Source organism: Corvus hawaiiensis, chromosome 6 (genome assembly GCF_020740725.1).
Source record: "Corvus hawaiiensis isolate bCorHaw1 chromosome 6, bCorHaw1.pri.cur, whole genome shotgun sequence".
Taxonomy (NCBI): domain Eukaryota; kingdom Metazoa; phylum Chordata; class Aves; order Passeriformes; family Corvidae; genus Corvus; species Corvus hawaiiensis.
This window is the reverse complement of record NC_063218.1, coordinates 36,800,665-36,812,859: the sequence shown is the minus strand read 5'-3', so window position 1 is coordinate 36,812,859 and position 12,195 is coordinate 36,800,665. Positions and strand designations below refer to the sequence as shown.

Sequence of the window (12,195 nt, the reverse complement as noted above, 5' to 3'; positions counted from 1 at the left end):
GAACAATAAGAATTTCTGTGGCAGGTGACAGACCTGAATCCTCAGGCTGCTTTTCTACACTCCCTCCAAGCTTCTGCTGCCCCAACCACCAGGTAGAAACTCTCTTCAGAGAGATAATTTACTACATTTCACAGAGAGCAGAGCTTCTACACAGGAAGCTTCTATATGCTACCGGACTCTTTCTGTGTTTCTGGACTAAGAAGCCAAAGCATCACTTACGGTAGTTGGGCCTATTGAGACATCCTTCCCCTCGAGGACCTGAGGCCGAGGCGACGTTGTCAAAACAGCAGCCGTACACGGAGCCGCGGCACTCGCCCGAGGGATGCTGCTGGGACAAGGCTTGGCTTGCCTTGGAGACAGGAATGGAAAGCCAAGAGTTATCCTCACACTTGAGGACAGCAGCACAGGCAAGACACTGTGTGCAAGGCATTGGCTGCACACAGCCCACTGTTAGAGGCACCGCTGTTTGCTTGTTGCCTCCTAGAGGCTTTTGTGCTGGGAAGGGGTGGGAAACCTGGTTGTCAGCCACGGAACCAGGGCTGCACTTCTCTGCAAGACACACCTAAACAGCCCAGTAGCAGGCCAGTTCTTATTGCTAGCACCAACAAGCACCCCAAGCTATGGGAGGGATCACCTCCCTGCCTTGAATTAATCTGCAGAGTTGACAAACAAAAGCAATTAATAGAAGCCATGTTTTTTCCATTTTTTTTTTCCTAGAAATTGGATAGCAGTTTTCCGACCAGCAGAAATTTCATTACTCAGGATTATTCAATCAGCTCTACATAGGATGGCCTTCTACTTCTCAGACATCTCCCCACCACCTGCTCTGTACCCTGCTTATAGAGGACTGCAGGTGGATACTCCAGACTGAACAGGAGCAAGGTGGGCCAAAGCGCTTGATGCCATGCCTAGAGCATTGGTTCCTCAGCATTACTGGCAGAGATGAAGCCCAACAGAATCCACAATGTGAATCAGCAGGGTCAAATCTGAATCTTCGTATCTGATAACGCCTAAAATGCAAAGAGCTTTTGTACTTACTGCTGGAGTGGTCACAGTAGGATGATTTTGTCTCGTTTGAATGTCACGGTAATATTGTGGGCATCCCATGTTGTTTGGGCCCTGGGCAGCCGATAGTCTGTCAGGGCAGCAGCCGTACCTACAGACAGAAGGGCTGCAGTAATACCTGGCCTGCCCAGTCAACAGGCATGGGCTACAAGTTTCAGGAAGCCCCCAGGAAAGGCAGTGCCTCCCTGCTCAGGCCTATCTACTTCCAGCTACCTGCTTTGGTGGCAGGTGCTGAAAGGACAACCTCTCCCCAAAGGGCCCGATGCTGGAGTGTGCCCATCTGGACAGCAGCCGTGCGGGCTCTGGTGGCAGTCCTGGGAGCTGACCCCTGCAGGGGGGTCCTGAGAGAAGCTGAGCCGATAGGAACGTGATGAGTGTGACTGGGGCTCCCAGTGGACAGGAAACAAGTTGATGCCGTGGTCTTTGGTGGATGGAATGTGCTGATTCCCTGAGGTACTATGGATCATGGTGTTCCCAGGGAGCATCCTTCCCTCATCAGAATCTGGGGAGAGAACTCCTTAAAGTATGCAGGTGAGCATCAAAATCTGGTCAGTTTTCCTCCTCTCTTCTCTCTTTCACCTGTCCAAAGCTACCAGCAGGATTTTCTGCATCACCTCTAAGGGTGTCTTCTGGCCCATCCTTCCCGATCTGGCTGAGGTACTTTGCTCATTGCCCTGACCATTCTTTCTGCTGTTCCATGAGAAACCACCTGTCACATTGCTGAGGTCCCTTCACAATCACCCTTTCATGTTCCTATGATCTGCTTTGGACATCAATTCTTCCAGCCAGCACTTAAGTCATGCTGACAGAACCTGGGATCCATATACTGTACAGAGTCTTCTGCATGGATAGATTCAAATACTGCTCACTATTGGTGTAAAAGAATCTAGAAAGAATTTTGACAAAGAATTTTGTTCCTGACTTCTGGAATTTCTAGGAGCCCATGAAAAAAAATGAGAGAAATGAAAAAAAGAACAATCCCTTTCCCTACCACACCCTATTCCAAGTACCCATCATCAAACCCCCAGATTAAAAAAATTCTTCCAAACCTGGGACAGGGCTGTTTGGGTAGTAACGTGTCAGCAAGGACTGGCGAGTGACATTGTATCCCGTAGTGTCCTGCATACTGGGGACCTCTGCAAAGAGAGACATACACAACAGGAGTGCAGTTAGTCCAGCCCTATGCTCTAATAACTGCAAATACATCCAGGAGTCAGCAGGAGATAACAGCTGATGAAAATGTTCCTCTTGTGGAATAGCTGCTAAGCAGCAATTGGATTCGACTGAATTGTCAGGACAAGCGACCTACAATGGGCAGGCAGACAGAAGTCAGCAATGCAGCTCTGACATGAAGAATAGACACAGACAAGAAGCAAAATGTTCTGAAGAGTTGTGACTCCTTTAGAGCCAGTACACAGAGGGATGAGAGCTGGCTATAGTTTTTAGCTACTGAGCCTGCCCAAGTTACCTTCCTTCTGGACTGGGAGTCCTGAGATCAGTCTGCAGCACACACTGGATGAGCCATCACAGAATACTGGATTCAAAATGGACACACACCAATGTTGTTCCCAAGCCTGTTGCATACATTTTAAACAGCGCAGGTACTGGGACTCTGAAGATGCTTTGTGCTCATAACCATGGCAAACTCACAGGATGGAGACAGGCAGGCAAAATGCTGAGAACATAAGCTTCTGCAGAGCTGGGAATTTCTAGTCCTAAGCAAAAGCATGCTGGGAGAAGAGGATGTGCAGCAATACCACTCACGCTGTGGCAGGTAGCAGGGCTGTGTGTTGCAGCTACCCAGGGTGGCTGGTTTCTGTGGCTGGATTGCTTTGCATGTCTCAGGACTGTAGAATTTGGAGTCGCCGTCAGCACAGATGACCTGGCGTGTCCGGATGCCTGAATCGCAGCTCTTGGAACACTTGGGCACAGACACAAGGCAGTGAGCAGGCAGCAAAGGCTGAATGCAGAAACCCCACAGACCAGAAGTGGGGAACAGCTGCATGATTAGCTGCAGGCTGAGCACAGCTTCCTCCACCAAGACAAAGCAAACAGTATTTCAGCTGGTATCATCTGAACAATTAGAAAACCATACTTTAAACCATTTTACCACATGTTCCACCCAGCCCTGAAGCATTAGGCTCTGTGCCACACTCAGCCTGTAACATCCAGATGAGCTGCTGTTACCCACAGTGGTGTGTCAGGCAGCTGGAGAGAATCATTTCAGCCTGAAGGCACCTCAGTTCTCTGGGGATCCACCAGCTGTGAGTGGGTCAGTTTGCATTCAAGAGCAACAAATTACAACTGGAAAGCCAATGAGTGGCTTTCTTGTAAGCAGCTAACTGGAGTTTGTCTCACTGGAAGCTGTGGATGAGAGGGAGCAAAGAGCAGTGGCTCAGAGGAGGGCATAGCATGAGGTGTCTGTGTAACCCACATGGCTCATGGCAAGCTCTATAAACATTGGGAGAGTATTTCTCTAACTCAGAGAGGCAGATAGGAGCTCTTCTGATATCAGAAAGTCAGGAGAAAGATCAGATTAAGAGATGAAACTTCTCTAGCTGTTAACTAAAACTTGGCCCACATCTCATGAAGAAGCAGATGTAACATGTTTTAGCTCAGAACAAGCTGGTCTGGCTAGCACAGAAGTGAAAAAGTGTGTTTGGAAGTCACCTGATGCATTGGATCTACCTGTATCTGTACCCCCCAACACTTTTCCCAGGTTGAACAGAGTCTGGCTTCCACCACAAAAACAAGATTAATCCATCTGAAGCACAGTTTATCTGAATAATTACAAAAATGTATTTTAAAGCATATCACCAAGTGCAATGACCAGTCCTGAAGCCTAGAGCTCTAAGCCACATTTGGCCAGAGAGCTGTTCTGCTGCCCACAGTGATGGAGCAAAGAATTGGGAGTAAGCAGCAAGAATGGATTGTTTGAGCTTATTGGCTGCATTTTGCCACTGTCACTGAAACGATAATCTCCCCTCAGAAGGATTTATTTTTGTAGCAGCTGCATACAAAGCAGGCATCAGATTAACTGGAGCATTACCACTGCCAGTTACAACACAACTGTGAGCCAAGGGGCTGGTAATGAAGCAGTACTTGCTCCCAGCCTCAGCCAGAGTGCAGACTGCACGGATCAAAGCTTGTTTGTGAGGAGCATAGCAACACAATCAGTAATTTCTGAGCCATGACAGTGAGGTGCTCACCAGACCCCAGTCTCCAACGTGCCAGCCGATTTCCTGGATGCAGTTCTCCTTAAGGCAGGGCTGGGTGGCTGATGGCTTTGGCTCCATTAGACAAGCGAAGTCCTGAGCCTGAGAGCCCTGCTGTGTCCTGCAGGTGACAGTCCGGGTCTGGACTCCTTCCCCACAGCTGGCTGAGCACTGCAGAGAGGGGCCCAACAATTACAAAGAAGCACCTGGTTTCCTCTTGCAGTTCCAGGCTGGGCTCCCTGTCATTAGAGCAGAGCACCATTTTGGGACTGCCTGAAACAACCAGCTATCATTAAAATAATTTTCTGGGGTGGGAGTTAGCAGAGTAGGTGTTTATACTGTAGAGGAGACAATAAGGCATGGGAGCATGGGATAGGGTCTGGGAGATCTGGAGCTCACTGGATGATTTTGGCCTAGTCATATAATTACTCTTGATCTCTTCCCAAAGGAGATGTGGAGGATGAATTTAGAAAGATATCAACACTGCAGAATACCCCAAGAACAAAAAATGGTTGAAAATATCTGGAAACTCATGTTATTTGCATCTGATTAAAATCAATGCAAGGTAAAGAATTTTAGGGAAGGTAAAAGGTTAGGTTCTCATATTACTTATGTCTTTTGCCTGAAGACCTTGTGCTCTATTTTTACAGCATGGAGCTGTGACAACTTCTATACTAGTTTGTGACATTTTCAATGCCCTCTTAAATTCACAGCGGTGTTTCCTGGAATCCAACCTACTCCTACATGAATTACTAAGGTATCTTACAGAGAGCATTAACTTGGGGACAGTCTGAATCACTTCAGATGAGCTTCCCAGCTGAGTTTCAACCATTCATTTACCAGAGCAACCTTTTAACTCTGAGAGTATACGAAACACAGTCACTTCTGAGAATCCTGGAATGAATCACTTGGGAATCAGTTTGTAAGAACATGACTCTTGGTGCCTTCCCCAAATAGTGCTCTTACTCCACAACCCCAAAGTCACACCTTACATCTCACAAGGTGGGGGAAAAGAGGGGGTGGAAGGACTTTCCAGTCTAGGTGATCATGTCTCGAAGTTGCATTTTTTGCTGTTGCGCAACTCAGACAGTCTAAGTACAACCACAAAATTGCAAGTCAAATGTTGCAAGCATGCATGTACCTCTTCTAAAAGAGGAAAATTCACCTGTACTTCAGGGACTGAGTAGACATTCTCTTTACTTTCTAAGCCCTTGGAATGTAAGATGCCTTCTAAAAGCCTATCTGGCTGCACTGAGTACACACAGTTTGAGCCGTTTCCACTCCTGCAGATATAAATGCACACAAGCATCAAAAATGCACCATATGGCTGTGTTTGGAGAAGCCCTGTGCAGACACACAGCAAACAGCAGGTCACCAGTGTTTCGAGAGTATCTTGGGGTTGTGATGGTGGTATTGCTGTCCTGGGCTGGTGATGCTGAGGCAGCAAAATGCATGGAAATAATCAGCACAGGCAGAAGCCATGAGCTCCTGTTTCACAGAGGAGGGTGTGCTACTGCACATCCTCAGTTGATGGACAGCAGCTCTCCTGCCCACCCTCCACCTTTGCCAGGCCTGGCTCAGAAACCAAGCCAGTGCCAGGTGTGGGGGGTCTGATAAAAACACAGCAGTGGGGAATGATTGGCAGAGCAGAGAAGAGAGAATATGCAACGAGAAGAGCAGAGGTGCAGGAGCATGCACAGTTTTGAGGAACAGGGATGTGTTCATAGGAGGGCATCAGAGGCTGCAGGGGCAAGTTCTCTGTACACCACCTATCCAGGGACACGTGCTTTCTGTAGTCCCAGAATAGGAGCCTGTCTCTTTCTCCCCAGGCTTTGGCAGATCCGCCTCCAATAGGTGCCGAGAGGCTGTTACCTGCGCGGGGGCACTGACCTCGGACCAGGGCCCCGTGCTCCAGCTGGCACACTGCCTGACGTTGCAGGGCTGGCTGCGGCGCGGCTGCTGGGCGAAGGCCATGCACTCGGCGTCATCCACCACCCCCTGCGAGCTCTGCCCATCAAAGGCCACGCAGTACACGGAGCGAGTCTGGGTGCCCCCGCCACAGGTAGCTGAGCAGGATCCCCACTCTCCCGTTTTCCACCTGCAGGTCACAGAATCAGCCAAAAAAAAATGTAAGCCCAGCCAAACTGCCGGGGGGCACAGAAGAGTCAGTGCCACATTCCTATAGAAATCAAACAGGGATGATGCCCCTTTGCAGAATAGAATCAGAGGCGAGTTCCCATTTGACCAAGCGTGCCCAGCTTAATTGGCAATGCAGAGCATTAGTCTCACTCCAGAGAATCCATCTACAAAACACTTGTTTCTCTGGAAATGCAGAGCTCTCTCCCAGAAGGGGAAGATCTCTCTCCATGGGTTTTGGTCTCCTGATGTCTGCAAAAATGTTATGCCTGGAATAGAATATCAAAGAAAAAGTAAGAAAAAGTTCAAAGTAAACAATCCAGATCAGCTAAAAGAAAAGCTACCACAACAGCCTAAAACCCCACACTATACACTCCAGACATTATCAGAAACAGTAAAACCAAGCCAAGCCCTCACTCTGCCTGCAAACCATGCCAGACACTCTCAGAAGTTCTTAACTTTTCACTGACAGCCAGTAGAAAGCTGGTTTATTCCTCCCATCAGTCAAATTCTCTAACTGTGGCATGCATACAAAAAGCCCACAAAAATGTAAATAGATTTTGTCCTGTCTTTGGTTGCTGAAGCTGCTGCAGAAATGATACGTACTTGCTAACAAGCGGAATGTCCACAAAACAATCTGTTTAGATGCTAAAATCTCTGCCCATGGCCACTCCAGCTTCTCAGAGCTAGCCAGGTAGCTGGAAGCACAGCTTGCATGGCCTGGCTTCAGGGATAATATGATGTTTCATCCCCAAATCCAGCATGTAGTGCAGTCCAAAGGCACTGGTTGTGGAGGGGTAGCATCATGGTGATCTGCTTTGCCAGCTGCTATGTCCCCTTGCAGCCAGGTAAGGCCAAGCCAGGGAGTGAAGCCAGTTCATGTTTTCTTCCCCAGCATTCCAGCTACTTCCCTAGTCTGGTCCTTAACCACCCCTTAACCGAGTTTCAGCCAGCCAATTCACATTCACATCCTAACAGGAATTCCACAGCAGACTCTGCCATGGTCAGCTCCTAAACACACCCTTCTTTATTGCTAAAGATGCAAATGTCAACCCAAAACTGAATGGCCTTCACTATAGAATGTTTCCTTTGGAAAGGGAACAAATACATTCAGTAGAAGCCATTTACAATGATGTGGTTGCAGGGCTTATAACAAATTAATTGGTCAAGTTTTTTCAAAAGCTCCAGTGGGAATAACTCCCCCCAACACCTGTATTCTGCCTCCTATAAAGCAAATATACAGTTTTGGAAAGGTTGTATCAACCAGATGGGATCATCACCTACAGCTTCCTTCAATTGCGAGTCAAGACATCTCTGACGCTTGTTTCATTTCCTTTGTAAGACAAGGTCAACCATAAGGCTGGGACCCTCATCAGAGGGCAAAAATTGCCAGTCCTAAGCTATTAACAGCTTGCTGGTGGACAAGTGTTTTGCTTTTGATACTTTTAACTTCTCATATCTCAGTGTACATTACTGTATCTGTCGCATCCTTGTACTCATCGCAACTTACAGGCTCTTTTCTGCCTGCTATAGGGCCCATGCCAAAGAAAGAAGAGCTTTTAAGAAACCCTAAGGCTTTCGCTACAGCATGCTGGCCAATGTTACAATTGCCCAATCGATCGTGCTCTCTTTACATTTATGTTCTTTTATATATCTTGATAAGTAAATTTATTTTTAAAAAATCTTCCAGGACTTCTTTACCCTGATTCCAGAGAAAACATGAGAATAAGCAGCCAGAAGCTATGAAGAAATTGTCCCCTTCTCAGTCCACTAAGAATCAAGTTTCCAGAGGCACGTGCAGCCACCGAAGCAAAGCTGCCAGCCAGCACCCTCCACCACCACTTTCACTGGCAAGAATCAAAAGCAAAGCAACACCCACTTCTACCACCAGTGCCAAAGAGGAAAGCCCCCATGGACTTCAGCGGGCAACTAGGTGGAGAGCAGAAGAGATCCGCTGCCTCCCTGTGCTTTCTGTAACTTCCTTCTCCTCGTTACCTCTTCATCTGAGAGCTCCGAGCGCTGCTGTGACTCCAGGCTTGCGGCAGGTAGATGTAAGAAGTCCTTTATATATAGAACAAAGGTTTTAAAGAACTTAAAACAAGTAGCTACAGGCTAACGTATTCAGAAATGCTCCCAGGTGCCCTCTCACACACACCAGCACTCTCAGAGGCCTCCACTGATACACAGATACGCAGCTAATGCTCATGTTACAGCTCTGGATGCGCATTAAGAGCCAAGTGAAGCCAGCTGTGAGGGACAAGGTGGAAATGGCTGGGTGAAAGGGTTTGAAAATGCCAGAGAATGAAAAGACTCCAAGATTCATCCCTTTCTAACAGAAAGGACACTGGGAATGCAGAAATGACATAAAATGGCACCAGCTCAGACCTTCTACTCTATCTTTGTAGGCTCCAGCTCAAGAGAAGAAAAGCCAGAGAATCTGTTTCGTATCTCCTACATGGGCTAGACAACTGTCTTCCACAATCCTGTTTTGGAAGGCAAATTTAATTGGTCTACAGAATGAACACAGGACGTATTAAGCCCTTTCCTTGTGCATACAGACATGCTCCTCACTGTGTTATTATCCCCATCTTTTGTCTTTGGCTTTCTCTAAGAAGTGAAGTACCTCCTCGGAGAGAACCATGCTGGAGGGCAGAAGTGAGAGGGTCACTCTTTTTCTCGGTTCCAAAAGCACCTCGAGAAGAAATCAGAGTCCAGAAGAAGGAAAGAAATTGTACCGTTTTGTCTGGGGACAAGGCTGATGACCACACGTCCGGTTATTGTCTGGTTGTGGTTTATTCCTGCACATATAGTCCGGATAAATTTCATTGTCTATGGTACAAAACACCAAGCGGTACTGGAAACCTAGAGGACAAGCAAGAGAGTATCTGATCAACACAAGCTACCCAGGACTAGGTCTGCAATGCACTGGGGCTGGCAAGACAAGTTTCTAAAGTCATGTAGAACCCACATCTGTCCCAGCCATTCTGGAGAAGAGACAGGTGCAGTTCTCTGTCTCTCACTATATGGACAAATGATGCCTTCCCACAGTATAGGATCCTACGGGAAGAGCAAGGGAGACAGCATAGTTCTGTGTAGCTGAGGGGAATTTTCCTGTTATATTATGAATCGGGGCCCACAAGGGAAGTGCCCTACCCATAAGCTGCTCATGAAGGAGCCCTGCAAGATGTGCGCAGTGCGCAGCAGAGCTGGGGGGGTCTCCTGTTAGACTTTAAAGGTCAGTCTTGTGAAGACTGGATATGGGAGCAAAACTTGCAACTCTTCATTCTTCCTACAGGGTTTGAGTGCCTAGACAAAGACAATTTTAGCACCTACAATGTCAGTATGGCAAAAGCTGCCAAAATGGCCATTAGAACAGAAGCCCAGAAGAGGCTGATAAGAACTCTATATACTAATCAGCTGGAGAGGGTTTTTTTGTTTGTTTGACTGAAGTTTTTTGGTTTGTTTTTCTTTTAAGCTTAAAATCCATGATGTTGCTCATGGAGGAATCTGTAAACTGAATATGATGGGACACCCCAGGAGATCTGACAGTCCTCTTGGAGAGAGGGAATCTTCCAGGCTGTAGCAGAGGAGAATGATGTGATTCACTAATGTAGGCCAGGTCTCTTTGGAGAGGAGCTCTCAAGTGGTTGAAAAGACTATGAAGACCTGAAGCAAAACAAAACAAAGGCTATCTATTAAGATTCTTAACAGGTCCTAGTAATATGTTTGAGGACTAGGGAATGGAAAATAAGACAGAACAAGGAATGGGGCACAATCCTGTTGTGATTGTGATGCATGGCCCTCCCTTGACAAAACCTTAGCAATACACTGCAGATACCTGTGCTGCCTTCCAGCAGAAGACTGCTGGGAAGCTGCTGCAGAGGGCAGCACACTGTCACACTGCCTGCAGGATGTGGCTATAAACCCCACACCAGCCACCATGGATCAGGTCCTCTCACCTTACCTCCTCCACATTCGGAGCTGCACTCACTCCAGGAACTGTAGCTCCAGCTGTAACCCGAGGCCTGTCCTTGCAGAGGCAGGTAATACTCATACTGTACCCCTGTGTTTGGCTCCTGGCTGATGAGCTGCAAAAGCATGGGAGGAAATCAGGGAAATTACACTTTTCATAGCATTTCCCCACCATGTCTGAGGGTTTGAGCTGACTTGCACCCCTCCCTTTCGAGAAGCACCAATTCTCTGCACTGTATTTTCTCCTTGCCTTCTATCATAATCTGGAGAGCATTATTTTTCAGAGAAGGGAACATTAATCCCTCTTGGCTTTAGAAGTTCCAGCTGCTCCTGGCACAGGAAATATCTTTCCTGCCCTACAGCACAGTATAACAAGCAGTGTCCTGGAGCCTGTCCCTGCCCCAACACCATTTGGTGCTGACTCTTGCCTCCCTTAAAGTCAGAGCCCAAAGGAATAGGCAGGAAACCAACATCGAGCCTTGCACTGCTCATTTCTGGGCACTAGAACGAGACCAGCAATAAGTTCTATTTCTGCAAAAAACCACCTTGTTCTAGCTTGAAGGCCCACAGCCTTGTAAGATTCCTGAGGGCCCTGTTACATCTTCAGTTTTTCCCGAGTGGTACCCACCAGCGCATTCCCACTGCGCAAAGCGAGAGCAGAGTGTCAGCAGGGGAAGGCACAGCTGCTCACCTCAATGACAAGAGGTTCTGTGGTGGGACCCCGGGCATGGAGGAGCTCTGGGGCCACATCACCCTCCGAGCCACGGTCATAGTGCAGCACCGTGCTGGCCACCTGCAGCGCCCGGCTGAAGTCGATTGTCCAGTGCCCGTTCAGGTAATACTCCCCTCGCACATTCTTGACGGCTGGACAAACCCACATGCCAGAGAAAGAGGATCATAACTCCACAGGGTTGCTCCTGTTTCCAATCAGTACTGTGCCACAAGCAAATGAAGGTGACCATCATCCTCCATCAATGCTGACCTTCCCTTCCTGGATGGCTTTTTTAGCAGAAGCTGCTCCACATTCAAACAGTGGTTCTTGCCAGCTTTGCTGCAGATCAAGCGCTTTTCTGCTGCACAGCCAAATGCCTCCAGCATATTCCTGCCCTTCCTCTGCATTCCCCACTGTTAGTTGCTGGGGCACAGCTGATGTCAGCTTTTGTCCTACTTGCCATTAAGATGTGGGATTCACACTCCAATGCCTTTACACCACTATCTGGTTCATCAGATACTCTATTCAGAAAGCAAGATGTGTGCTGAATCCAGTTTTCTACAAAGGAAAACATCACCAGACTGATCTGTCCTAAGAGCTGAGTGATGGAACACTCAGAAAGCAGAAGAGTATCTTCTTTCTCCACTGGAATTTCCTCAGCCCTGCCCAGAAAGCTAGGCAAGGCCTTTTCTCCCTCCTTTTCACCCTCTGCAGAATGACCAGAGTTTGAGGCTGTACAAATACCCATAAGTAATCTATGGGGAAAAGAAGCCCACCCCAGACTTCTAGATGGCAGGAGTAGGTAGGGTTTGCATTTACCAAACAACTGAAGTCATAGCCAAATTTTGCTATATCAACTAGACTCCTTTTAAGTTACAGGCAGGAAGTCTCGATGTGGTTTGGGTACTTTTATTCCCCACTCAACAGCAAGATCTCCACAGGAGAAAAAATGAGGTAAATGTGAAGCCCAGAGTTGTGCATCACTCACATTTCAAGGATGCTCAACATTTAGATCCTGATATTCAGTTTTTCACTCTGCCATATCAAGCCCTCAAGGTAAACATCCCAAACCCCATACCTGAAAACCAGATTTTA

At 47.6% G+C, this 12,195-nt stretch overlaps 1 protein-coding gene across 5 annotated transcripts in view; it reads right to left on the bottom strand.

Moving 5' to 3' along the window:
* The window catches only part of PAPLN (papilin, proteoglycan like sulfated glycoprotein), a 58,817-nt gene that overhangs the window by 10,210 nt on the left and 36,412 nt on the right, over nt 1-12,195 (bottom strand). For 3 of the 5 annotated variants that reach the window (XM_048305863.1, XM_048305865.1, XM_048305860.1), the window contains 11 exons: nt 11,080-11,252; nt 10,381-10,504; nt 9,152-9,278; nt 8,412-8,477; nt 6,171-6,378; nt 4,275-4,451; nt 2,830-2,986; nt 2,115-2,201; nt 1,279-1,582; nt 1,039-1,156; nt 220-349 (listed from right to left, as the gene is read on the bottom strand). In XM_048305863.1, the coding sequence (XP_048161820.1) occupies nt 220-349; nt 1,039-1,156; nt 1,279-1,582; nt 2,115-2,201; nt 2,830-2,986; nt 4,275-4,451; nt 6,171-6,378; nt 8,412-8,477; nt 9,152-9,278; nt 10,381-10,504; nt 11,080-11,252 (1,671 nt within the window). The remainder of the gene's footprint in view (nt 1-219; nt 350-1,038; nt 1,157-1,278; nt 1,583-2,114; nt 2,202-2,829; nt 2,987-4,274; nt 4,452-6,170; nt 6,379-8,411; nt 8,478-9,151; nt 9,279-10,380; nt 10,505-11,079; nt 11,253-12,195) is intronic. The other 2 variants (XM_048305862.1, XM_048305864.1) reach the window with 2 other exon arrangements.